Genomic DNA, 27,917 nt, shown 5'->3' with positions numbered 1-27,917 from the left:
AGAAAGAAAGAAAGAAGGAAAGAGAGAGAGAGAGAAAAAGAAAGAAAAGAAAGAAAGAAAGATAGATAGATAGACAGATAGATAGATAGAAAGAAAAAAAGGGAATAAGAAGGGGGGAAAAAAGAGGGAGGGGATAGTAGTCCAAGTCTTCCTCGGTTAGGTCATGCATGAAGGAGCGGGGAGCCTGGGTTGATTGACATCTGACGATGAGGGTCAATGAATGGACGTAAATAATCAGTCAAGACAAACCAAACCACGAATATAGATCCTTAAACAGGGCCTTAAAATAACTTCCACCGTCGATCCTTTGAAACTGAAAGGACTCTAAGCAATATTTCCAAGAATGAAGGCACATTTGAGCCGTAACAAGTGATGAAAAATCAGCGAATCTGAATGCATGACAGTTCGAGCATCGAATAGATATTGTACTAGAGTATGTTGTCAAACTACAACGAATGAGTGATGTTTTGGTTCGAATACACTACATTCCTTGTCGGAATACTCTCCTTCTTCATTGGATCTTCCACAGGTATTGATATATAGAATCTATATTTTATTTTCCTCCTTCTTTGGCGTTTGAAAGACGGCTGATAGTTATTGTTGGACTAACATTAGAGTTGGTGAAATTAGAACACTATATAAATCATCCATGCGTTCAAGCTCAGTTCCATCGCGTTAATGCGATAATAGAAACAGTGTTCTTCGCTTTAAAATCTTACTTTCTTGAAGTTAAAAAAAAATTGTCAACCAAGAATAATATGTATAGAAAAAAAGCATCAAGTTCAAAAAGCGATATAAGCGAACTTTGTTTTGATGCGAGGCGGATTGTGCTCGCAGCCACCGACAACATCATAACAAAGCTTTTTCTAGCAAGATGACATCGGAAAAGCCGGTTAGCATTCTATCTAGGCTCAATTTATCCACAACAACAGAGGAAATATTAGAAAACTATATAAAGTGATATTACACATAAAAGCTAATATTATATTCAATAAGAGTACTTATCAAATTGACATGCATTTGATTATTCTAGAATAATGAATATATTTAACTTTCGAATGTGTTGTGAATGAAGTTAGGCTTTGACGTACAAGGATCGGACTGTCATCACGCCATCGGAATGACAATAATTCTATATTTTAATATTTCAAAGAATTGATTAAATATGTAATCTTCGTTAATTTTTGTTAAAGAGACTAAAATTGGAACAGTCTTGAAGGCAGTGAAAATGAAAAAACCGGCGAAAATCAAAATATTAGAATTACCTGGTGAAGCATGTTCCAAGTGCCACATTTTTCGAGTTTATTAAGTCATATTACAGATAAACTGTCCTCGATCTACTTAGCTTTTCTTTGTTTTTGCAGTTTCATCTTTCCTCTCCAGCCCAGCTTTATTGTTCCAGTTTCAGTTTCAGTTTCTTTGCTCTATCCGTTCGTTTTTATGAAGATGTCATGTGTAACACGTTTTGGGTTTATTTAATTGCCACTGGACTGAACTAGTGGTGTTAGTGAGGGAAAAAAAATGATAAAGTCGATAATGGAAATGATGTTTACAGGGCCGTAGCCACAAATTTCTGATTGGTCCGGTTTTCGAGGGTTTTCAGTTTTTCTTATATTTTTTTATTATTTTTCTTATATTTTTTTCCCGAAAGTTGGTTCGGTTGAAACCGTACCGGTGGCTACGGCCCTAGTTTAGTGGTATTTGGCTGCCCTTTTTTGTCATTGTGACTACCTTTAGAATGCTTGCAAATGATCTTTTTACATCATTACAGGAATCTGTTCCAAGCCTTGTTTTACAATGACCCCTTCCAACCCTCTACAAGTTGTCGAAGGTGAGACATTTGAAATCAGGTGGGAATACTGGAGCAAGAATTCTTTGTCTTTAGCTCAGTGGAAGAAATATGATAACCAAGGAAACCTAAAGGATCTCATTGCGGAACAGCACAGAGGAGGGAGCATAACTTATTCGTCAAATTACAAAGACAAGGTGGAAGTTTTTGACGAAGTGTCGCTTCGTGTGAAAAACCCTAATCCAAATGATGCTGGTTGGTATGGATGTCAGCTGACGTTCAATGGCGTGGGTGATGTACTTAGAAACAAGACACAGGTGCTGGTTGGTAAGTACTGATGACACAGGCCAATGATGATGATGATGATGATGATGATGGTGATGGTGATGGTGGCGTGAGTGATGTACTTAGAAACAAGACACAGGTGCTGGTTGTATTGATGGTGGTGGTGCCAGATGATGAAGATGATGATGATGATGATGATGAAGATGATGAAGATGATGATCATGATGGTGATGATCATGAAGATGGTATCAAGGATGATGATGTTGATGATGATGATGATAGTGATGGTATTGTTGGTGGTGATGATGTTGGGGATGATGATGATGATACAAATGATAATCATGATGATGATGCCGATGATGATGCCGATGATGATGCCGATGATGATGCCGATGATGATGCCGATAATGATAATAATGGATAATTTAGACGTGACACTAATGATGATACGCCACCCTATCAATGGTTCCATACTATTATCGATTCAAACTATTCCCCGACATCTTACAGCCTCTGCATCAGGATCAAAAGGGTCTAATGGCCGCCATTTCTACTGGATCTTCGTGGTTGTTGTATTCCTTCTCATCGTCCTGGTGTTAGTCTACATATATCTTCAGAGACGAAAACAACGTAAGCACTGAACGTTCGCAATTCAGTTTTTTTACAATAATTTGCAAATTTCTCGCGCGCTGATTGGTTATTTTATTTATCATCAATTAGAGGATCGACAGATGAAGCTGACGTCAATGAGCGGGCGCTCTTTCTGTCATTTTGATCACTAAAATATAGGACTAAGAAGCTTTTGTCTTTTTTGTTATTATAAAAAAACAAATAGACATTAGTTTTTTATGTGTCTGTCCTCTTATTGACGATACATTTCGTCATCACATTGTCAAAGTAGTGTGGATTAACGAGATGTAGCCGAGTGGATCCGCATACTACTTTGGCAATGTGATGACGAAAACCCTGCGCGCTGTGATTGGTTGAACGAATATCGTCACGTCTGAACATGTCCGTGTCGACAGAAGCACGATAGTTTCTTAGATATTGATACATTCTTTTCTATATAGAACGGATTTTTGTGTGGGTTGGATTCTACTATTGCAGTCATGCGGCTACTGATAAAGTTTTTTTTTGTTTTGTATATTGTGGTGAATTTTGCGGTAAAACTATTCATTAATGTTGACTCCATCCATTTTGCCATCTTGTTTCGTGGTCACTTTTTCTTGCCGCTTTTCATTAACAAGATTATTGGATTTCGGTCTAACTGTTTAATTCTTTTATTCTTTCTTTTTCTTACAGAAAAACTTAAACGAATGAGGTGTGTAACAGTCTTTTTGATTATATAGTAGAAATAGGTCTATTTTTCGCCGCCATGTTGGTGGTGTTTAACGAGACTTCTCATTAGCATCTGTTGTTTTATTTTTTTTCTTACATCCTTAACTTATTTGTAACTCATCATATTTTTTCTGTCGATGTTTTTTAGGAAAAGTCAGCAAGCTCCCAACGGCAATGTAATGTTGCACTTGGTAAGTAATGCGCATGAGCAAGTGGACTGGTCTCGTGATTGGTCACGTGCAAGATGCTTAAGCAATTGCCATAATGTATACTTGTATCAAGAACATTTAGCAGTAATCTCTTGCTCTTTTTTTTTTTTTTTGAAAATGACTGCCTTAAAATGATGCTAATTTTTGAATTATTCATATTTTCTTTAGGACAACCTTGAAGATGGAGTGCACGGCGATGCTGACGCTAACTATCAAATCATTCCACCGATCAGGACAGATCCCGAATCCCGAGAGTGGGAATGCCCGCGGGACAACATCGTGGTTGTCAAGGTCATTGGAAAAGGAGCGTTTGGGCTTGTTGCTAAGGGAATTGTACAGATTGGAGAAAAAAGAGAAGATACTATTGTCGCCTTGAAAATGTTGAAAAGTAAGAACGTTTTGAAGTGATTTAGTATATTATACGTGTGCAGCTAGTTTTTCCGCCCCTGTCCATCACCTCAACTTCATTGGTTTTCAGTGGGGGTGAATGGATTGGGATACTCCTAGCGACTGCCTCAAAGACTGCACTAAAGAGCCGTTGTTGTCTCCCATTACGTACTTTGAATTGACTGCAACAGACTATCTATCTTTTGAACAATGCTGCAAAGTTAATCGGACTTACTAACAGAATTTTGTACTTTGGAACAGAAAATGCAACCGAAAATGATAAAAAAGACTTCTTGGCTGAATTGGAACTGATGAAGACGCTGGATTACCATCCTAATGTTATATCACTGTATGGATGTGTAACTGTCGAAGGTAGATTGGTATTGTATATAGAGGCACAACAATTGAAGCTGCTTTTGTATTTGCATTATGCTACGCATATAGCGCACGAATGGGGAGGTATTAAGGAGATATGCGAACGAGTAATATGACACTTAAACACTGAATGATAATGATCATTATGATGGTGATGATGATGATGACGACGACAACGGCGATGGTGGTGGTGGTCATGATAAGTTTACTTTTGATGGTGGGGATGATGATGATGATGGTTAAGGTGATGATGATGTTGATGATAGTGATGATGATGATGCGATGATGGCGAAGATGATGACTGATGCATGATGATCATGATGATGGTGATGATGACGATGATGAGTGTGGTGATGATGGTGATCACAGTGATGACAATTCTTTTGATTGTGGTGATAGTGATGATGATATGGTGGTGATTATTACTCATATTATTTTTTGTGCAGAGCCGTACTTAATGATCATCGAGTATGTGCCGTTTGGGGATCTTTTGGGTCACTTAAGAAAGAGTCGCGGGTTGATAGATACTTACTTTGATGATCCGGACATCAAGCCAAAAAGTTCTCTAACTTCAAAACAGCTTTTCTCATACGCCTCACAGATTGCTAACGGAATGGTTTATCTTTCCTCTAGAAAGGTTGGTTTTGTCGCACTTTGTACCTTAAGACCTTATTGCACGTTGAACAACTTTAAGCTGAAACTCTTGCACACAACGGCGCGAGACAAGTTTCACAGGGATGGTACTCGGCGCAGTTAAGGCTTTGTGAAACTTTCGTCGCAAGAAAGTTTCACGAAAAGTAGGAATGCTTTCTACTCGTGCAACCGAAACTTGTGTCGCGAAAAATTTTCAGGACGAAATTGCGCCGTGTTACACCCCCGTAACTAAAGTCTACCCATTCTGCGCATGCACGCTCTGTATCCTACACCCTACCTCTTTTTTATTCTTATTTGTGATTCGTCTTCTATATTGTTTAAGGTGGTACACAGGGATCTCGCTGCGAGGAACGTACTTGTTAGTGAAGGAGAGGTTTGCAAGATCACAGACTTCGGTCTTGCTCGTGATATTCATCAAGAGAACATCTATACTCGCACTACCAAGGTACTGTCTGAATGTAATCTGCCTGTAAATCGTTGCTCCGTTTACTAGTACATTCCTATTTCCACATTTCATTACCACCATCATCTCTTGTCCTTAAATGAATTGTACTACAGTCTTGTATAATTATAGGATCTTTCGTTGAACTACGGAATGACCGTATTGATCCCGCGCGCTCTTAACAATGCTTCTAATAGCTCGTGTGGAATCGGAACGAAGTACTATAATTTAAGGTGGATATCAATCAAGGCAGGTTTCTAGGGCATTCCTTAGAAAACTTTTTTTTTGGCAAGTTATACGCTTCCGCACGTGCCATTTAGAAGGACTGTAAGTAATGGCAGATAAGACTATTTAAAGTTTTTTGTTTCTGTGTTTGTTTTTCTAGGGTCGTTTACCAGTCAAGTGGACAGCGTACGAATCACTGTTGTACGGAACTTGCACCACCATGAGCGATGTGTAAGTTACTTACTTGCATCAGAGGGAGGAGTGGGGGAGAAGATGAAACTTTAATTGAATGTTCTGTACCTCCCTCTAGGAGAGTCACCTAACTGAAAAACATTTTTTTCAGATGGAGCTTTGGTATTTTGCTTTACGAGATATTCACTATTGGTAAGCTTAACTTTTTATTTATTTGTAGATTATCGATTCTTTGAATTTTCATACTAGGTAATTAAACAGAACTGATTTAGACTAAAACCTCTTATGGATGAATCTTGGATTTCATTGGGTTGGGGCTCAAAATGTTCAAAAATGTCATAAGATTTTACGTTTTCTGAGCGGGTATGTGGCATTTGTGGGCCTTTAGGGCGATGAAAAGGGAACCCAGTGTACCTCTACAGGATCCCCTACTGCACCATGATAAGAAAGCCCGAAGAAAGTCCGAAGAAAGCCCGAAGAAAGCCCGAAGAAAGCCCTACTTTTGCGTAGACAGCTTCGTTTTGAATCCAAGATGGCCGCCGCGTGAGAAGAGGAAACTAGTAGCCATGGTTTAATTCCTTTTTTATTTCATTTCTATATTCTTTAAAAGGTGGATCACCGTACCCAAAAGTAGAAGGGAAAGATTTGGTCAACCTTCTTCAAGAAGGATACAGGATGCCTCGACCAAAACACGTCCAACAAGAGCTGTGAGTGGGCTTCCTGTGTTATGTCTTGATTAGGTTCTATCATTCCACAACTATGAAACGGCTATTTTTAAACTATAAAATTTATGAATCATAAAAAGTATATTTCAGGCTCTTCCTGTTTGCCTGTAAGCTTCTATTAGTTGTTTTTGTTCCCAGTTTTTTGTCCTTTCACAAACTCACATGGCTGACACTACTGCTTGGGCTCCCTGTGTTCAATTCTACACCATTAGGATTTATTAAAGATTATTTGTTATTAACTCTAGTTATAAATTAATGATGGAATGCTGGCAAGAAAAGCCCGAGGGTCGACCAACCTTCCACTCTTTACGTGAGAGTTTAAAGAAGATGTCTTCAGCTCATAATGTACGTTTAATTATCGTTTTCTTTTGTTTTAATATTTATTACACTATAACCCGTAGGCGATCATTTTCGTTTTCTCTCCCCGGACTCCTAATGCTTTACCCCTATCCCTCTCCCCCTAAGTGCTCTTCTCGAAGTTCGAGGGAGAAAATGGCGCGTTTTGGTCGTGTTTTCATATTCTTTTCCGCCAACGGCCAAAATATATATATACAATACTTTTGCAATTGTAGAATTTATTCATGGTACGATTCTTTCTATTTTTAGGATTATGTCAGACTTGAAGAGTACGACTCGAAACTTTACGAAAATCTTGATGATCTTCATTTTTAATTTCAACATTTCTGCACGTCATCCCGGCCGCGTGCTTGGTCTTCACCACGAGCACCACGAGCACACTTCCCGTTCCGGGGGGGGGGGGGGGGGGGGGAGATTAATTGTCATACAAAATGATTGAATGTCATTAGAGAAGGTACGTTTTTCATTGGGAGGAAGAGTGCTGGAGCTCCAGAGGGTCCAACTAATAATTTTGACGAAAGCTGCCGGTTTAATAGGAGGGTCATGAATTTTTACTGAGTGAAATGGGGGAGAGCTACAACCATTTTTAAAAAAAGTTTGCTGCAAATCCCCAGCTCTCCTTACCTAATACAAAACAAACATACCTTCCATTACAACATCCATGCATATTATTTTTATACATACGTTATTCAAGACAAAGCTACGCCTGTGAAATGTTTTCCAGCTTGATTATATATATATCCTCTTACTATTTTATTTTAGAAATTTAAATATGTTTCCATCTTAAAATGTCGGCTTAAAAACGCAAAAAAAAAAAATTGTTAAAAGAATATATTCACTAGCACCAGTAAAGTAACCAATGAGAAATGGTTTAAAGAAATTGTTTTTAGTTAGGCAAAGATAATAGGAATAAAGTATTTTAGACCTTTGGCTGTATTTTAAAGCTTTTGGCTGTAACTTATTATTATATAGAGATGAGTGTTTTACTTGGAAATACGCCACTCGTATTTTTCGTACAAACTACAGTAACATATTGAGTAACATATTTCCCTTATCTTCACTAGTGAGGATAACGATGACGTCACTTGCGATGTTTTCCGGGACCTGTTTTATTAAATTGCGTGGATTTTTTCTTTGTAGATTTGTTTATATAATAAAAAGAAAATTACACGTTGGCTTAAAGATATGAAGTTTATCTTCTCGTGTTGAAAAATATTTCACCACTCGAAGATAAACTTCATATCTTCGCGCCACCGTAATATCCTCTATGTATTATATGCTTATCACAAGATTTCAAGAATTGCTGGCTTGCAATTATTCCCAAGAAAATGGAATAACAAAAGACAGAGCGGCCATTTTCGCGGCCATGTTGGTTGAAAATTCTTTTGTTAATTTCAACCAAGATGGCGGCTATGACGTCATTATGACGTATTATGGGTAGATACAGTTAGTACTGAATTGCAGACTCGGAAATATCCCGAGGTGGAAATGACGATCTTTATAAGAAGAAATTAAACTGTTGGTAAGTATCCATTTCTCTTAACTTTTAAACCAATCACAGTAAAGTTTCTTTAAATGTTGGTTGTGTTTGACGAAGCTTCGCGTGAGTAATTTAAGGTTTGTGATTGGTTAAGGGGTCTGGTCAGTACATGATTCAGATATTTTTGATGTTTTCTAATATTATTTGATATTGTAGTTTCAATAGTTCCGGCAGTCAGATGCAATAAACTCTCTCCAAAACTACACCGATTAATCCATCCAACACGAATGCTATACTACTTAGGGATTCTCAAACACCGAGCGGAAGCCTTGTAATGGCCTTTCAAATGCTTACAGCCGTTGTTGTCTTATCAGTTTGTGGGCTGCGGTTGGTTGGTAAGTTTTTAGGCTTTTAAGTTATCTGATTTTAGTAGATAGCAGGGTTCTAGAAAATTTATAGCATTCCTCTTAGGATATTTTATGAGTTCATTCAATAAGGTTGCCTTTTTTTTTTCCTTTACGTTATAATTCCGAGACGCGAGATATGTGAAGGTAATTCGAGGTCCAAGACTTGTGGAAGTGATTCTTATTTTAGACAAAGCTGATTTCCCTTTATTCTTAGCTTTGTTTTGAAGTCAGTACACACACACACACACACACAAAACAAAAAACAAAAAACAAAACAAGAAAGTAAAAATAAAATAAAATAAAACATGGAATCCCTACATTAATTCTTTAGTTTTCATGAATTAAACACTAAGCACGCTATCTGAAGCCGGAAAAAATTGGGGTACCCATGCATTTAAAAAGGATGACTCTACATCATTCTACATCAGGCCTAAGAAAGCATGTTTCTCCCCAAGGGGTTTTGATAAATTTTTCCTTTTAAATTATTTTAAATGACTATCGCTGTCTTTTTAGTATATAAGTACGAAAGAAGTGTGAAGCGAAGCTCGCGCCGTGGGCAAGCATACGAGTGAAAAACGTCTGCGTATGCTGCATGTCTTTAAATTTTGCTATCAAACCTGCCTGATAAATGGGCACTTCAAAATGCCAAAATCTATAGTCAGTTTTGAACTTTAACGCTAAAATTCTAATGTTCGAATAGACCCTTGCACTGACTTCACATCAATCAAATCAATCAATATTATTTTATCACATTTACGTTAGCAATCGTTGTTACGCTTGTCCTGTGGGGACAACCAGACTTTGTTTACATAGGGAAGACAAGGGAAATTGAACATATCTAACGTCTGTAAATCGAAAAAATAATAATAAAAAAGCCTTACTACCAGATTACTTGAATAATCTAAGTCAAAAGGAAGCAAAGGAACGATACAAGCGGAAATTAGAGTTAATTGGTGGTTTCGACCCGAAACGATTAGAGTGATGACGTAATTTGTGGCCTACTAGCGTTACCTACATAGATGTTGGAATGTACCTTCTTTTCTCAAAGAGTCCTTACACGGAAGAACAGTTAAAAAACTACAAAAGCTTAGCTTGCTACCAAAACTTCGCGAATGGCTGGGTTAGGGAAGTACTTGTTAAAACGTTTGACGAAAATCGACTAGTGATCGGAATGTAAGCTTATGGATTCAGCGTTACGTATTGGGTCACGTTTGTCGAAAATTGTTGTTGGTTTTAGTTTTAACTTATCTTGTTTCCAAATCTAAATTTGCCTAAATATTATATGGCAAATTAATCATTCACAAAGAATGTCCGAAAAAACTTTATTTCCGTGGGTTATCAGTGAAAAATATGGTACTTGAAGATCGTGGCCACACATTGCGACTGTATGGCAGGCCTTGGAGAGAGTTGTTGTCATGTAGCATCGTTGTTGTGGGCCTTTGAAGCTGGTGTCAAGCAAAGGGATTCGCTGATAGTTACGGATAAAAAAGCGTGCTGGGTTCTTGGTTCTGCTGTGAAAAAACGTTTCCTACTCCCGAATCAAAGACATTTCCTTCCTAGAGAAATGCCCAAATAATGTTCCAAAACCAGAAATAGAAATTTAAGGCAGAGTCCCAACCCCAACCTTTTTCTCAGATATCCACTCATCTAAGCCTGCACTTTTCTCCTTGATTGAACTGTTTTCAGATCCCTATGTCCCAAGATCACTTTAATAGCCCTGACCTCCCAACAGTCTTGTCTGAATACTTTGACAAGGAATTGTCAGCTGCTGACTATTCTACAGTTGAATCAGTAGCCAGCCAGAAGTTGTCTGTTTATATAGTCAATGAAACTCAGAAAAGGGCAGTGGAAGAAAAAACAAGAATGAAGTCTACTTCCAGAATCTGGTTTAGAATGAGAACAGGCAGGGTCATAGCTTCAAAATTTGAATGCATGTCACACAAATCCAGAAAAGCCATCCACAAGTCTCATTATGGGCATTTGCCATCCAGAGTTAGCTAAGTTTAGCACTGAAGCAACAAAATGGGGTTGCTGTCATGAAGAAACTGCTAAGGAAGAATACAGAAAATTTCAAGAGAATAAGCACAACGACTTCAAGTTAGCAAAATCTGGATTCGTCATCAACATACCACATAGCTTTATTGGGGTAACACCTGATGGTACCGGTCTAGCTGATTCAACTGGCTTCCTTCGATAACAGTAGCAAAACCTCAGCGCTTTCTGTTCTTAATCTTTTCTCTTGTTTGCGACGTACCTGTCATGTCGTTCCTTGTTAGTTTTTTTTACGGAGGACTAGTTATGTCCAAGTTTTTCGCTTGGTGCCCAATCTGGGTTCTCCTTGTCGAATAAAGAAGCTGGCTCAACTTCAAGAATATCAAACAATAAAACAAGGTTCAATTCTCTCATACACACTTTCAATTTCACACGTTCAAACCTGAAATAAAATCATCGCTACACACACGAATATTTAAAAAATTCTCTGGAGTTTTGACATCGTCTCGTCGTAACCTCAAATACTCAGGCTTCGTTGTTCTTGAAGCATCTGCTTTTCATCGTTGACATTATTCTTAATAGCAGAAAGACGGTAATAACTTCCATCTTTTTCTCTGATTGAAGGATTCGAACAACCAAAAACAGCGCAAAAATGAACCATATTTAGGACAAGTTCAGCATTCACTACAAGAAAGATGGCGTCTGGTTGTCCCCCAGGAGAAATATTATCACGTGATGCGTGACGAAAATACGCAAGGGGTCTGTTGCACCATCACGTGACAGCAGTCATGTTGGATGGTAGGAACAATACAACGTTTTACATAAGAAAGCATTCAACTCCCAAGAGCTAAGGGATTCAAATGTTCTGCCATCTAACAGGCAGTCCAAGTTGTATTGTTGGCCAAACGCATGTCACTCTGGAGTGATTATCTCCAAAGCAAGCTCGGAACACGCCATTTTTCTTTGCATTTTTGAAATCAGCATTAAATTTCAGGTTAAAAAAGTTTCGATTTTCAATTTTCTGTTTATTATTTACATAAGTAGTCAGCCACCTTAATACACTACCTTTCTTTCACAAAAGTATACCTACAAATTTTTTGAAGAGGTATATTAGGAGCATAGGGGCATGGCACTTTGCATCAGTTCTTCGTAGTTCTCCACGCCATGAATAAGCCATTTTCAAATTAATCTTTAGACTAGCAAGAAAGGTATGAAAGAGTATTTCAATAGAATATACCCCTTATAATCTAGCACCTAACTTGCATAGTTTACCTTCGCTTCGTTGTAGGTCTCAGCTGCATTCCGATATGCTGTATAGGGATCTATACATTTTTCGCGCGCGTCACGCTGTAAGTCATGTCATGTCATTATGGCCACTGCAACTTGGAAAACGAACATATTTTAAAGTGGCTAAATGAAATTTAGGAGAAGTAAAAACCGAGATAATGTATGCTGCTCAGCGGTCTTCCCAACAATGTGCGGGAGGGACCCAGGGCATTATAAGGGGCTTACTTGCTGTGTTTGCAGTGTTGGTTGATTTGCACCAAGAGTTTTTCTCCCACCCTCACTCCTCTGCTAATAGGTTTTCTACAGGTGAGTATATACTCCACTGAATCTCAGTGTGACAGGTACCGGTGGTGAGCTGTGGCCCAGTTACCATGGTTACCTTCCAGCGGGGACGTGATCTGTCGCAACCCAAGCTCGCCCTGGTACCTAACCCCAACTCATTTGTCGATGAGTTTAATTTAAAACGGGAAAAGCCTAATTTAAGCCATAAAAGTTCCTACGATGGAAAAGGCATGTACATTATTCTTTTTCTCTATAGAAAGTGCTCCAAGTTGGACGAGTACACCATACAGTAATAAGAAAGTATATGAAATAACTGGTGGGTCGTATACCTTTGTATGGCGGTATAATGAAAATGGCTCACCGTTGAACCATGGCCAGTGGTCTAAAATTACAATGAGTAATGATGATCCACCCAAAGAGATCCAAAAAGCAATAGGTCAACGCAGCACTAGTGGGTCATCAACTTCAATTGCTCCAGATTTTCAGAGCAGAGTCACTTTCACATCGGGTGTTTCAGAAGCAGGTTTTGAAATCAGACAACTGACGTCTGCCGATAATGCAAAGTTCACCTGCCAGCTAACTTTTGATAATTTTGATGTGCTAGCTGATTCGGCAGAACTTGTTGTTGTAGGTAAGTGTTCAGGCAATGGGACCTTTTTTGAGTGAGAGGTGGATTTGAAGGGCATGAGCCATACAGGGTAAAATTTATTAAGGAAAAAGATAGCATGGCTGCATGTTGTGTGTAGTTATAAGCATATAAGCATATAAGCAGAACATGAGAAAAGTGTTAGGAGAAACAAGATGAGTAGCAGAGTACTTCTTAGGCACACAGCACAGCAAGATCATCCAAGATTTCAAGATTGGTTATCATTTGAGTGGGAAAGCATAATAATGTTACTGACTTACAGCACACATATGGTACAACATGTAACATACAGACAATAAAATTAAAATGGCTTTTGAAAAGAATGGTTATCATGAATATGAAACATGATACTGACTTACAGCATATATATGGCATGACATATGCTGTAACGACGAAATTACTTTCCATTGTCTACCAGTAAGTCATCCAATAATTATTATAACGTGTAATTATGATTATGGTAAGATGTAGTGCAAGTACAACATGGCTATGAATTTGTTGCATCATTTCCCACTCCTACAGAAACCACTCTTAAAAGATACAAATTTAGTAGTTGTTATTTTGGGTATGAATAAAGTGTGTACTCCTGCTGTGTTCACCATATTCACAACCATCAGAATATGGGATCTATAAAATAATGCTATGTCATAAAGTGCAATACTCAGTCTCAGTAACAATTTGACAAGACATTTCTGAAATTCTTTATTACAGTTCCGCCCATCATTACCAATAAACTCATAGCACCCCAGACCATTAATGAAGGACAGACGTTTAATCTACCTTGTGCTGCAACTGGAAATCCACAGCCAAAAATACGATGGTTAAGAAATGGTATTGAAGTGCAGTACCTTCATGATCATTCTGGTTACAACATCACTGATGCTGGCAAGAAGGATAAAGGGTTGTATCGATGTGAAGCTATAGTCACAGGAGGAAGTATTGTGAGGACTGCTTATTATGAAGTGAACATCAGTGTTAGATGTGAGTATGCTATGGACATGGGGTTGCAAACAAAAATTAAGGGTTACTTGGGAGTAAATTGGAATTGGATGATTAATTTTGAGTGTATTTTAAACTGATGGTATTAATATAATCTGTGCAGATAAACCAGAGGTCACTTTCATAACAGGAAATGTGTCTTTTACTGAAAGCCTTGATGTTGAAATCGAATGTACAGCAGTTGGTGAACCTCCTGTAACAAGATACCACTGGTACAAAGGAATTGGAACTTCACTAGGGGATAAAATTTCTGATGGAGGCAAATACATTCTTACTGGCAATAAAATGACGATCAAGACTCTTAATAAACATGACACTAGCTGGTATACTTGTGCTGCAGAGAATGACGTTGGGATAGGACATGGAAAATCAACTTACGTGAAAACATTGTGTAAGTGAAGTAGTAAGAAATTAGATGTAGCTGATCTAATACAAGGCTTACTGTCTTGTTTTATACCTAGTTGGCATGAAATAACAAGTTTCTTTGTCCATGTTAATAATAGTATGTCCAAGTGTTTCCTAATCAACTTTCTAACAACTTTATGTAGGATCATATTTAATCATACCTCTAAGAGGCTGCATATTTTCAAGGCCATATACATTTATAATTGTACCATTTATTTGTGAAGAGTGAGGTAATGTCACAGGCAACATACTTTGTCAAAAAGAAATGATGATTTGTGATTTATATAGTACCCTTTTTATATGGATTAATCAAAGACGCTTTACATTGAGTTATAAATTCAAGATTGCTTTTTTATGCAACTTACAAACATGAGAGGTTATTAGCATGAGGTTTAGGCACTGAGGGTGGCCAGTGCCAGGGTTTTTTTTACATCCTCAGTGGTTCTTTTACGTTCCTCTGATATTGGTTATGATGAAGTGTGGAGAGCTGGGACCCCCATTTAAAGTGGTCATCCGAGCCACTTGAAAGTCTAACCATTTGCAGATGTAATTACAAAAGCAGCACTTTCTCCTCAGTTGTTTTAAGACCCCGAGTGTTGGTCCGGCTGGGACTCGAACCACGACCTCCTACACAAAAGTACCATGCTCAACCAACTAAGCCAACTGGGTAGCAGTATATATAAATTGTAGACGTACTGTTAAATACTTGTTTCACATTCACCTCTAATATGAATTACATAGACCTTTCCTGAGTTAGATAAACATGAAGAATTCTGTTCTAGCTTCAGTACAAGCAATTGGGCTTTGTAAGAGTAATAAAACTCAACCTTCACTCGACTATTTTCAGATATATATTAAGTCTATCTACAAAATTGAAATGTCTGGAGGTGAATTACGTTTTTGAAAATCCTTCAAGAGAGACAGGTTGACCTCTTGTAAAAAATATTCATTTTCCACCCACTTCCTTCACTTCTGACGCTGGGTTACAAAGTGGTCAGCTTGAAGCAAGTCTAAATCTTTGCCTGCTCTTTAAAACCAGAAAAAAATATGATACCTGAGTGTGTTGACCAATACTGTATTAGTTCCCTGCATTTTCTTGCCATGTGCCATGTTATTAAAACTTCATTACGTATACAATAAGAAAGATAAATACCTTGAATTAAAGCAATAAGCTCATGACCAAAGGCCTGTGGTTCGTAGTAGATTATTGCTGCCATTCTTCATATTTATAATTTACATGATCTGCTATCATTTTCTTTTAGATCCGCCCAGGCAAGTAACTGTCGTTTTCAAACCTAGCAATCCTATAAACATCTCTGAGACAGTAACGGTTGTCTGCGAGTCAGATGGTATGCCCCTCCCTACCTTCACCTGGCAGTTTAATGGAGTAGCTATTCCTGGGAGTGGTGAAAGAAATAAAGAAATAAGGCAACCTAGTATCACTAAGGAACAAGGAGGAAACTACACCTGTCTTGCAAAGAATGCTCATGGCAGCAAGAAGAACAGCAAAATTCTTAACATAAGATGTAAGTTGATCACATTTTAAATATATCATGTTCCTTTTTTAGGGACCTTTGATGAATGATAATATGCATAATGTTTGAATGAGAATTGACTTAGAATGAACCCAGAAAACCCTCAAAGCAAATTAGAGAAAAGACAAACAACCCTACAATGTACTCACATACGACACCAAGCTTGGTGCTTGGCTGGACTTGAATCCAGTTCGCATTGGTGAGAGGTGAGCCCTCTCACTGTTACGCTACCCGTGCTTCCAGAACCTTCTATTGATGTATGGCTGGTACATTCTTCAAAGAGTTCTATATATAACTGCAGGGTATTCTAAAGGAATTCCATTTACTCCACACGATAGAGAATATTCACAGCGGCAAAGTTCGTGGTTTTTGCATGCAAGAGAATTTATTTCCCAAAGGAGAAAATTTCTTTTGTTTTGCCCTCAAACATTACTGCCATGTCACATGAAAAACCTCTATACAGTTATATGTTCATGGATTACCCTAGAGTGCTTGGCAGTTTTGTGAAGAATAATATTAAAAAGTTGTTTTATCTATGAATTTTTTTATCTTCTTATTTGCAGTTAAGCCAACACAAGCTATATTCAGCACAGGGATGCCAAACACTGGAGCTGTGATGGCCTCTCAAGCGACATTAGCATGTAAAGCTGATGGCTATCCTCCTCCACAATACATTCTTAAAAAAGAAGGTTTTGTGGTATCTGGACAACAAGGCATTTACTCATTCAAATCAGTAAACCTTAATGATGAAAATATAAAGTTTACTTGTACACCATACAACATGATGGGACAAGGACCAGAGATTGAGGGTAGTATAACCGTACTGGGTAAGTTCTGCAGTTCCTCCCCTATTTTTTTAAAGAGGCTTTGTACCATCACACGATAGCCAGCCACGACAGGAGGTAGAAGCAGTAACATTGAATATGGTCTAATCTGATTTTCATGAAAGAATTCAGTTTCCCAGGGGAAAAATACCCTATATTTGTGCCTCCTTTAAAGGAAGTAAAGAAAAGTGAAGAAGGTTTTGGTGTAAACATTTAAGCTTACTTTAATGAAATTAATTGAAGATTACAGGATACTAAAACTAAAAAAAAAAGTGCTACTACAATGTGCTACTACAATGAAATCTGAATGTCTGCAATCTTTACTATCTAAACACATGTTAGAGTACGTTACAAAAGAAGAAATATGGCACTTTTACATTTTTGGTCTGAGAGATATTTAGTTTTAAGTTTATGCTAGTCAGGATGTTGATGACGTCATATTCGCAACTCACAGTTTCCTTCAACATAGATTTCAGTACATCTCTGAGAGTATTGACCATTTTTGAGTTCCAAAATACTGTTGTTTTTCTTGATTACAGACTCATTTCATAATGATTATTATGATTCATTTCTACAGTGCATTGTTCTTACTCAGGGTTAGCCTTGAATCAGTGTTTAAATATTCACCAACTAATCTAATACCAACACTAAAGTAAAGAATGCACTTCAACAAACACTTTGAAATTCAACGGACCTTCACTGGAACACATGAATATTCTGCACAAAATCAAAGATACCCTGAACTTAAAACTGAAGAATTTAAAATTTGCTGTGTGGTCCCTGACTAAAAGTTAACTTTGTGATTTACTTTCATCACTTTTTTTCCTTTTTCTTCTAGTTTCTCCATCTTTTATGTCAAATCTTCCTACTACCAAGCAAGTGAAAGCTGAAAATGAGACCATAAACTACACCTGTATAGCAGAAGCCAAACCTGCAGCTCAAGTGTTATGGACCATTAATAACGAGAATAATGTTACAGAGAACACAACATACCTTGGTAAAGTGTTCACCTTCAGCACAGTCAGCCCAGCAAATAACAAATATCAAAGGACAGAAAGTACCCTTGTTCTTAATCCTGTTAACTGGAGAATGGCAGGGACTATTAGCTGTATTGCATATAATGATGCTGGACAGATTAAACAGGACACTGTGCTTGAAGTGTTATGTAAGAAATTGTTTTTTGATGTGCCAGTTCTCGTATATATTACAAGGCCGTAGCCACCATTTGAACAGTTTTTTTAATATTTTACTTGTGTAATAAAAATTTTACAACGGGAAAAAGGGTTTTGAAGGTTGTAAAAAGTGATACAGTTAAAACCGGACCAACCATACTGGTGGCTTCACACCCCTGCATTTAGTATCAATAATTTTACTAGGGCCACTTGTTTTATCTATTAATTGTTTTATCTTCTTATTTGCAGCTAAGCCAACACAAGCTATATTCAGCACAGGGATGCCAAACACTGGAGCTGTGATGGGTTCTCCAGCAACATTAGCATGTAAAGCTGATGGCTATCCTCCTCCACAATACATTCTTAAGAAAGATGGTGTTGTGGTATCTGGACAACAAGGCATTTACTCATTCAAACCAGTAAAACTTGATGATGAAAATATAAAGTTTACTTGTACACCATACAACATGATGGGACAAGGACCAGAGATTGAGGGTCGTATAACTGTACTGGGTAAGTTCTGCAGTTGTAGACAGAGGTTGGCCTTTCTCCGCTCCCCCATTATTTTGTATCTCAAGGAAGGAAGTTAAAGGTAAAATATTCGACCTTTCAATGAAGGAAAGAACGGCGAAGAGTATTTTGGTGGAAACATTATTTAAAAAGTTTACTTCAATGAAATTAATGGAAGATTACAGGATACATAAAATGAACGAAAAAATTCTATAACATTTAAAAAGAAAGAAAATATTGATTTACCGCTGACCACAAAACATATATACAATACAGCTTTCTACCATGAACAATAAAACAATGGAACAATCTACCCGCTGAATTAGTCACAGCCCCAAATGTTAATGCATTTAAAAGTGGGGTCTGTAAATTAGAAGACTAACTTTGATCCTGACCTAACCGAGCACTTAAGCCTCGAAGAGAGGGCGCGCTTGTAATTTGGTAAGTGTAAATGAAAATGAATTTCCGAAGGGTGGGGGATCAGAGAAAGAACAAACATTACAGAGTTTGTATGGAAGAAAATTAGATTTTCCGGGGGTAGGGGGGTCTTAAAAAATTCACTCACCAATCTAGTTAACCTGTAAGAGCAGATTTATATATATATCTTAATAAAAAAATATTATATTTTTGTTAATTTAATACAAAAGCAGGATATTTTCAAAAAACAAAACTCACATTTAAGCTTATGTTTTTATTCTTCGAAAAATATGTGTTTTACTCTCAGATGATGAATAATTTTAAGTGGAACTGCTTTTTTTTTTTACCTGGACTCTTGACTCTGGATGGTGATTCACGTGTTTCCAAGGAAACCGTCCGGCATACACAACATGAAAACAACATTTTCAGAATGAAAGTTTCCCGGGGGGGGGGGGGGGGGTACTCCCATATATGAACTATACGGGGATGATCCGCTGAACAGGGTATGGTTTTTCGAGCTTCTTGTCATAAACAGGGTATGCAATTTTACTCAAGGTCCAAATTCTTCCTGAGTTTCTTGTCATATTCAGGGTTTCTACTTTCGTACTGACCGAAACTGGTTATTATGCATGGTCGTAAAAAAAAAACGATACGCGAGATGACATGATAATTGAAACAGGAGCTTAGTGCAATTAATTATATCTTTTGTCATTAACAGGGTCTACAAATTTGATTTTTTTGTCATAAACAGGGAACAGGGTACCTCTTTCAGAATCCCAGCGGAACACCCCTATCCCAATACTGGCGGAGTACCCTCCCCCCCCCCCCCCCCCCCCCCCGGGGGAAAGTTTTTTTCTTCAACCAGCCAGCTGTTCAGCCCTATTAAAGGGGGAAAAAAAAAATAAAATGACTTTATTTTGTTCCCCAAAGTGTTAAGTCTAAAACTTTATCACCCTCAATAGACCATTTTTGGGTTCCAAAATACTACTGGTTTCCTTGATTAAAGACTTATTACATAATAATCATAATTTTTCATTTCTATAGTGCATTATGCACCAGTCATTTGACATCCATTTTCCGATCGATGGCTTAGAAAAACATAATAATTAAATGCGATGAAAATCTGTGATTGGTTAGGTTTAGGGGAGGGGTTGGGGAAAGGTCATTGTTTTCTATTGTTCTACACATGTGTGCCCTCCAATAGGATCACATCTTACAAATTCGTGAAGGACAACCCACAATCTTACCGTCTTCGTCTCATCCATTATGACTACGTAAACTCACACGAGGAGCTCACTCTGTCCCAGTCCCCAAAATTGAAAAGTGCAGTCCCCGGTCAGTCCCTGGGTTGCAGCCGAAGCTGTGAATTGAAGCGCTTTCCCCGACCACCAGGGAACCAAATATATGTGAAAATGCGGGGGGAGGGGGGGGGGGGGGGTGCGGGGGATGTCAAATGACTGGTGCATTATTCAAGGTTCTAAGGTGTTCTACTCAGGTTTAGCCTCGAATCAGTGTCTAAATATTCACAAATACCAACGCTAAAGTAAAGAATGCACTTCAACAATACAAACATTTTGAAATTCCACGGACCTTCACTGAATTCACACATGAATATTCTACACAAAATCAAGGCTAACCCTGAGTAACAGAAAACTTGAAACTGAAAATTTGCTGTGTGGTCCCTGACTAAAAGTTTTTACTATTTTTCCTTTTTCTTCTAGTTTCTCCATCTTTTATTTCATTTCTTCCAACTACCAAGCAAGTGAAAGCTGAAAATGAGACCATAAACTACACCTGTATAGCAGATGCCAAACCTGCAGCTCAAGTGTTATGGACCATTAATAACGAGAATAATGTTACAGAGAACACAACATACCTTGGTAAAGTGTTCACCTTCAGCACAGTCAGCCCAGCAAATAACAAATATCAAAGGACAGAAAGTACCCTTGTTCTTAATCCTGTTAACTGGAGAATGGCAGGGACTATTAGCTGTATTGCATACAATGATGCTGGACAGAGTAAACAGGACACTATGCTTGAAGTGTTGCGTAAGAAATTGTTTTTTGATATTCAGTTCTTGTATATATTATAAGGCCGTAGCGATCACTTAGACTATGAAATATAAAAATGTGATTTTAAACTACTCTATCTTTGATCCAGATCGCCCAGTTGTCATGCTTCCTGAGGACCATCCACAAAACAGCACATTAAGTGCAGGACAGACAGTGACATTTACTTGTAAAGCCACAGGAAACCCACCTACAACTAGTTATGTATGGAGGTTCAAAGAAGCAATCATTCCTTGCGAAGTCTTGTCAACTTTTTCCAAGGCAAACATTGACAAAGATGATGAAGGAAGATATTCCTGCAGTGGTGTTAATAGCCGTGGCGAAGGACCTCAAGCTTATGCTTATTTGTTTATAAAAAGTATGTATTTTAATGCTAGTGTATATACTGTAGAATAGCAATAAATACACAAGTCTTATGGGAATCGTGAAGGAGGGTGTCATAGATATTACTGGACTTTTAACTCTGCAGGGTCGGCGGGACCAGGGGGGGGGGGCCGGGGGCGCGCGTGCCTCCCCCCCCCCCCACCAAATATTTTGCTGGCCCCCCCAAAAATATTTGTTCTTAGTCATTGTTTTACGGCGCATGCGTCTGCAATCAAACAAAACATTGTCATTATCACATAGCGTTGAATATAATCTTCAGTGCCCCCCCAAAGATTTTTGCAGTGCCCCCCAAGGATTTTTAGCATCCGCCGCCCCTCTCTGGTGTCTCCTGTTCGATTCCTAGACCTTCACGTGAGCAGAGTTTGTAGTATCTCAATCTTAATTTGTTTGTCGGTTGTTGTGGTTTTTTTCTTCAATGCCTTTATGTTGTCAATATAACATATAAAGATGCTGGAAAATATATCTGCTCTGCAAAAAACGAGCTGAACATTGATAGAGAAGAGGTGACTCTTGTTGTACAAGGTATTCTTTATTCTTATCATTTTAAAGCCCCATCTGAAACGGGGTTGCTATCCACCTAACCTACCCCTCCCCCTCCCCCCTGAGTCCACTCTTGCCTCCCTCCCCCCCCCCCGAATATAATCTTGCTTTTTATTTATTTATCATTTATTTTTATTTAAACATATTAACTCTCTGTGTTCGCTCCAAGAGCTAAGCTCATCGTGGGAGATTACACAGAACATAATTACAATGCTTTTGGTGTTTTATGACGAAGGGTTTTTTTGTTCTTTTTAGTGAAACCAATTATTACATCTAACAAACCAACCGACACACAAATAGCTGGTGAAATAGGCCAGGACACTTCAATACGTTGTGTGGTAAAGGCCATACCCTATGCTACAATATGGTGGACCAGAGGTAGTGAATCTGCTATCCTGGATGCTCGAAGTGATCGTGTTAAATCGCTCAATATTGGAGACTCTGAGATGACACTTATAATAACAGTCTCATATTTTAATGAGAAGTATTTCTGCCATGCTAAGAATATCCTGGGATATGTTTCGCAGGAATTCACTATCAGAAAAAAAGGTAACGCTATAATGTTCTTCCTCACTTAACAATTTTCTGCTACTCCACCTCATGCAAGATGGACAGACATTAAGTTTTTTCGTCACAGCTGGGGTCTTATGTTTCTAATTCATGGATTCGGCATCACTCTAGCTATACCATGCAATGGCGAATGTCATGTTGGATGGCAGAAACAATACAACGTTTTACATAAGAAAGGATTAATTTCCCGAGAGCAAAGGGATTTTATTTGTCTGCCATCTAACCACAGGCAGCCCAAGCTGTATTGTTGGCGTTTTATGCACTACCTTTGTTTCACGAAAAGAGGTGTATTAGGAGAAAAGGGGCATGGCACTTTGCATCAGTTCTTCGTAGTTCTCCACGCCATGAATAAGCCATTGTCGAATTAATATCTCGTCAAGCAAGAAAGGTATCAAAGCGTATTTGAATAGAATATAGCTCTTATAATGTAGCACCTAACTTGCATAGTTTACTTTCGCTTCCTCGTAGGTCGCAGCTGCATTCCGACATGCTGTATAGGGATCTATACATTTTTCGCGCACGTCACTCTGCAATTCATGTCATGTCATTATGGCCACTGCAGCTTGCAAAACGAAAATATTTTATATTTGAAAACAGGGAAAAGCCTAATTTAAGCCATAAAAGTTCCCTACGATGGAAAAGGTACGAACATTGTTCTTTTTCTCTATAGAAAGTGCTCCAAGTTGGACGAGTACGCCATACAGTAATAAGAAAGTATATGAAATAACTGGTGGGTCATACAGCTTTGTATGGCGGTATAATGAAAATGGCTCACCGTTGAACCATGGCCAGTGGTCTAAAATTACAATGAGTAATGATGATCCACCCAAAGAGATCCAAAAAGCAATAGGTCAACGCAGCACTAGTGGGTCATCAACTACAATTGCTCCAGATTTTCAGAGTAGAGTCACTTTCACATCGGGTGATTCAGAAGCAGGTTTTGAAATCAGACAACTGACGTCTGCCGATAATGCAAAGTTTACCTGCCAGCTAACTTTTGATAATTTTGATGTGCTAGCTGATTCGGCAGAACTTGTGGTTGTAGGTAAGTGTTTAGCCAATGTCGTGTGAAGGGAGTGTTGTTTCACTAGGGCGCGGTAGGACTTCGTAAGCTAGCTTGTATTGCTAACTTTAACAGGAAAGTGCTCACATTGCTCGTTGTAATTGAAAGTAAAAACATAATTTTGACCATAGATGAAAATCTTATTGCAGTTCCGCCCATCATTACCAATAAACTCACAGCACCCCAGACCATTAATGAAGGACAGACGTTTAATCTACCTTGTGCTGCAACTGGAAATCCACAGCCAAAAATACGATGGTTAAGAAATGGTATTGAAGTGCAGTACCTTCATGATCATTTTGGTTACAACATCACTAATGCTGGCAATAAGAATAAAGGGTTGTATCGATGTGAAGCTATAGTCACAGGAGGAAGTATTGTGAGGACTGCTTATTATGAAGTGAACATCAGTGTTAGATGTGAGTATTTATTTTTGCAAAAAAAAAATTATAAATAATATGCAAGGGATATTAATGATTAACAGCTAGACAAATAGTACTTTTTAGAAACAGTATGATACATGAAAACAGGGCACTATGCTTGAGGTGTTACGTAAGAAATTGTTTTTGATGTAACAATTGTCATATACCAAACGGAATTCTAAAATTGTATCAGGCATTTTACATGTAAGCCTTCGAGTTTTCTCGGACAAGGATTTAAAATTAAGCCGTAGGCTCCGTCTATCTATAACCCGTATAAGTTTCTGCAAGAGAAAAGTTCATTTTCTCTTGGTTTCTGCTTATAATATTGACTATAAGAGGAATGGAATTAAATATAAAAACAAATATTCTACTGAAAAAGATACCAGGCTGAAGTTAGCAGCCTGTTCAGCAGCCAGTTCGAAAATCGTACCAACCCATTTTTGATTACTAAAAACTTCATAAACCTTATCCCTCAGTGCTTGCTTGAGTGTTTTAAGCATTTTTTTGGCGAATGACGCAAAGCACAAGAAGATTTAAAGCGCTTTTTTTGATCGGATACATTTTGGTCTGTCTGCCCGCTAGTCGCAACAACATCAACAGCAAGCAAGGCCGGAGTGCAAGAAGAACTGTTTACCAGAACAATCTCGACTTTAAATTTTATTTTTTATTTTTATTTTTTAGGTTTTTTTCTTCCTTAGGTTTATTTATGAATTTGATACGCAAAAAGTGTTGCTTGCATGCCAGCTCTTGCCAGTCAGCCTTTTGCATACAAATCCTCAAAACAAATTGTTTTCATATTGAATGCCATTTCTTGCTGTTTCGCTTGCTATGAGCTGTTTTAATGTAAGTTTTGACGTAAGTGCTCATTTTAAGGGAGGTAGGATCACGTGACCTGTTAGTGCTAGTCGTCCATTGACTTGGTACTTTGGATATAACATGTAACCAAACAGTATTATACCATTGAACACTAATTGTATCAGTTAATATAAAATTTGCAGCTTAGATTGAGGTTATATGTACATAGCTTTCAAGATTTTTGTTTTCTTTTTGGCTAACTGTATCCATGGTACTTGGGTTAGACTATGAAATATACAAATGTGATTTGAAGCTACTCTATCTTTGATCCAGATCGTCCAGTTTTCATACTTCCGGAGGACCATCCACAGAACAGCACATTAACCGCAGGACAAACCGTGACATTTACTTGTAAAGCCACAGGAAGTCCACCTACAACTAGTTATGTATGGAGGTTCAAAGATGCAATCATTCCTGGTGAAAGTTCACCAACATATTCCAAGGCAAACATCGACAAAGATGATGAAGGAAGATATTCCTGCAGTGGTGTTAATAGCCGTGGTGAAGGACCTCAAGCTTATGCTTATTTGTTTATAAAAAGTTTGTATTTCCTGATGTAGTTTCAATGTTAGTGTATATAGACAAGCAATAAATGTACGAGTCTTATGGGAATCCAGGGTTGTGTCAGTGGCATTGGTACGTAGTAAATCGACTGAGCTCTCGTCACTGGGGTCCTATGTTTCAAATTCATGGATTCGGCGTCACTTTTGAGTAGAGTTTGTTAGATCTCTCTCTAGCTATACCATGATCCAAGCAATGGCGAATCCAGGAATTCTGGTAGGACTGGTTTCAGTGGGTTCCAATGAACTTGATTGGCTTTACTAGATCTCACAAAAATATGGCTCTATGGAACCCACAGAAATACCCCTGGATCCGCCTGCGTCACTGCCAAATCTTTTTTCTCCAAGTTCTTTGGGTTTCCTTCCTGATCCTGACATAGAACAGCCCAGAGGTCATTGCAGCATTTGATAAAATTGGTTTGTTTGTTGTTACTAAATGATGTTAAGTATAAAGCTTTTAGGGCCAATACGTTTGTCTCATTTTATGCCGTCCACATATCTTTTATCATAAAACAGGCGCGAAGATTCGAAAATGTGTAAGATAATCGGGAAAATCAAACTTATTTGAATTTTTTTCGTTTATACTTTCAGTGTCAGGTTTGGCGGTTGTCTGTGGAAGTGTTGGTGGGGTAGTGGTGATGATGATCATGATCGCTGTCGGTTGTGTGTTATAAACGCAATAATAACCAAAAGCATCGTAATATTGGTAAGTTGACGTCAAGCCTAGCATAAATGAGGCCAGGTTGTGGGAAGGGTGGATAGCGCCATCCAAAGGATGAATCGTTATCCAGTGCGGGATAGGTTGACGCTGTTATCTAATAAATTTATCCACTGGATAAGATTTATCCGTCGAAATATCCACTCTTCGTACAACCGGGTCCTGACGAATATTTTCCAAGCCTTTGATAGCCTAACTAACTAATTTTTTTTGAGCAAGGTATTACTTAGCATCGCTGACATGAGTCATGTTATTATTTTCTCAGATGGGTCTATTTTTAATTTAGATTCGTATTCAGTGTCGAACAAGATAAGATAAACAAGTTTATTTTCTCTTGGCGTCAAATAACAAAGTATTTCTCCTCATTAGTTTATCTTATTTATGCCACCAAAACATGGTGGTGATGATAGTGATTGTATAATTAAGGCCCTGGCTAAACGAGAAAACATGTTACCGCGCGCATGTTTCTTCGATGTTTTCCAGTTTAGCCACATGCGAAACATTGCTGCGTGCAACAAATTTTGCTTCCAAGACGCAAAGAAATGTTTTTTTAGCTGTGCGGCAGAAACATTTCATGTTTCCAGGACGCATGGAAACATTGTTTCTCGATGTTTCCTGATAGTTTTGCCACCTTAGGAAACATTTAGGGAAACATGTTTCCTCGTTTAGCAAGGGCCTAAGGATGATGATCATGATGATAATAAGGGTGATGATGGTGGGGATGGTGGATGGTGATGGTGATTATAATGTTGGACATGTGTGGTGAAAAAGCTGGCAAATTTCTCAGCAGTTTAACTGATTGACGCTTATTTCTTTTTTAGGATATCCAATAAAACAATAAAACGCGTATAACGTCATATGAGCATGCGCATGAGGTTGGTGCTTTCTCGTCACAACAGCTACAGGGGAAAGCTTGGTGCTGAAAATAACGATTGAAACAATAAGACTACGCGAAATGTGCTTTAAAGAATACTATTTACCCTTACTAGTAAAGTAACCTCCACATTTAAAAGAAAAAGTTTATAGTTAACATACATAGATAATTGGAATAAAGTGTTTTTATAGCTTTAAGACCCAGTTGTGCTGTGTCTTGATACTACTCTAGATCATCCTCGGGAACCCGGGGGTAATAATGTATCGGTAAGATTATATAGAGAAAATCACTCCTTTAAAAATACTAGTTTTAGAAAGACCTTGGTAAAAGAAGTATTAATGCCGTCTATTATATCTTCACTGCACGTGTCGTCACGCTATCGCAAAATGTTTTTTCGTTTGATCAGAAAAATGTTTTACAATAAGATTGTTCATATAGCCTCTATCAGTAAAATTGTAAGATTAGTGAAAGCTGTCGATAATCCAGAGAATGTATCGGAAATTTTGACCTCATGAGCCGTCATTTTGATTGCATTCCTCCGACCTTCTCTTGTTAGATCAACCAACATGGCGGCTGTCTCATTGTTATTTCTATCTCAAGGGATTTTGTGTCACATGTTTGCACACTATTGGCATGCATGTCTTCAATTTACGTTTTTCACGAAACTTCACCGTTTGACTTAAAATTGTATTACAACTTCTAATATCAACTCCTTTTATGAATCAAACAAATTTTAATTATCTACAGCGTGACGTCACATGAAAATCCTGAATATTAGGCAAAATTCGTAAACGTCCCACCCACTCTCCTTCAAGCTGTTTACGTCATCAGTGAAAAATTTCAGGTCCGTTTGGAACACAGAGCGCTTACCTTCCCGAGTTCCGCACAATCCGTTAGTACACGAAATCCCTTAGATTTATGAGAGCAA

General features: G+C 38.1%; 2 protein-coding genes and 1 pseudogene across 3 annotated transcripts; all 3 read left to right on the top strand.

Moving 5' to 3' along the window:
• Positions 1 to 213: 213 nt before the first annotated feature.
• On the top strand, positions 214 to 7,384 carry LOC116295551 (fibroblast growth factor receptor 1). 2 transcript variants are annotated; one of them, XM_089031627.1, is made up of 14 exons: positions 214 to 529; positions 1,772 to 2,116; positions 2,585 to 2,704; positions 3,377 to 3,395; positions 3,561 to 3,603; positions 3,790 to 4,009; positions 4,270 to 4,380; positions 4,830 to 5,020; positions 5,360 to 5,482; positions 5,865 to 5,935; positions 6,048 to 6,088; positions 6,507 to 6,603; positions 6,867 to 6,966; positions 7,228 to 7,384. In XM_089031627.1, exons 1-14 carry the CDS (start codon positions 463 to 465, stop codon positions 7,291 to 7,293), a joined length of 1,614 nt encoding a protein of 537 aa, XP_088887753.1. In that variant the 5' UTR covers positions 214 to 462; the 3' UTR covers positions 7,294 to 7,384. The 2 variants fall into 2 exon arrangements, with proteins under 2 accessions (XP_088887753.1, XP_088887760.1); XM_089031634.1 differs by lacking the exons at positions 214 to 529; positions 1,772 to 2,116 and adding an exon at positions 2,186 to 2,223.
• A 4-nt stretch (positions 7,385 to 7,388) lies between these two features.
• Positions 7,389 to 27,186, top strand: LOC148913537 (hemicentin-1-like). The gene is made up of 17 exons (XM_089031544.1): positions 7,389 to 8,500; positions 8,675 to 8,853; positions 12,683 to 13,057; positions 13,784 to 14,053; positions 14,175 to 14,462; positions 15,739 to 16,002; positions 16,575 to 16,838; positions 17,674 to 18,000; positions 18,257 to 18,520; positions 20,656 to 20,982; positions 21,095 to 21,361; positions 22,183 to 22,476; positions 23,168 to 23,542; positions 23,710 to 23,979; positions 25,111 to 25,377; positions 25,989 to 26,103; positions 26,937 to 27,186. The coding sequence occupies exons 2-16, from the start codon at positions 8,793 to 8,795 to the stop codon at positions 26,069 to 26,071; spliced, it is 3,996 nt and encodes a 1,331-aa protein (XP_088887670.1). The 5' UTR covers positions 7,389 to 8,500; positions 8,675 to 8,792; the 3' UTR covers positions 26,072 to 26,103; positions 26,937 to 27,186.
• LOC148913538 (uncharacterized) lies at positions 9,851 to 11,903 on the top strand (annotated as a pseudogene).
• Positions 27,187 to 27,917: the final 731 nt, after the last annotated feature.

Source organism: Actinia tenebrosa, unplaced genomic scaffold, assembly GCF_029948245.1.
Source record: "Actinia tenebrosa isolate PJP-AT-01 unplaced genomic scaffold, QUT_ActTen_1.0 PGA_scaffold0__85_contigs__length_37466705, whole genome shotgun sequence".
Taxonomy (NCBI): Eukaryota; Metazoa; Cnidaria; class Anthozoa; order Actiniaria; family Actiniidae; genus Actinia; species Actinia tenebrosa.
This window is presented reverse-complemented; position numbering and strand designations above follow the sequence as displayed.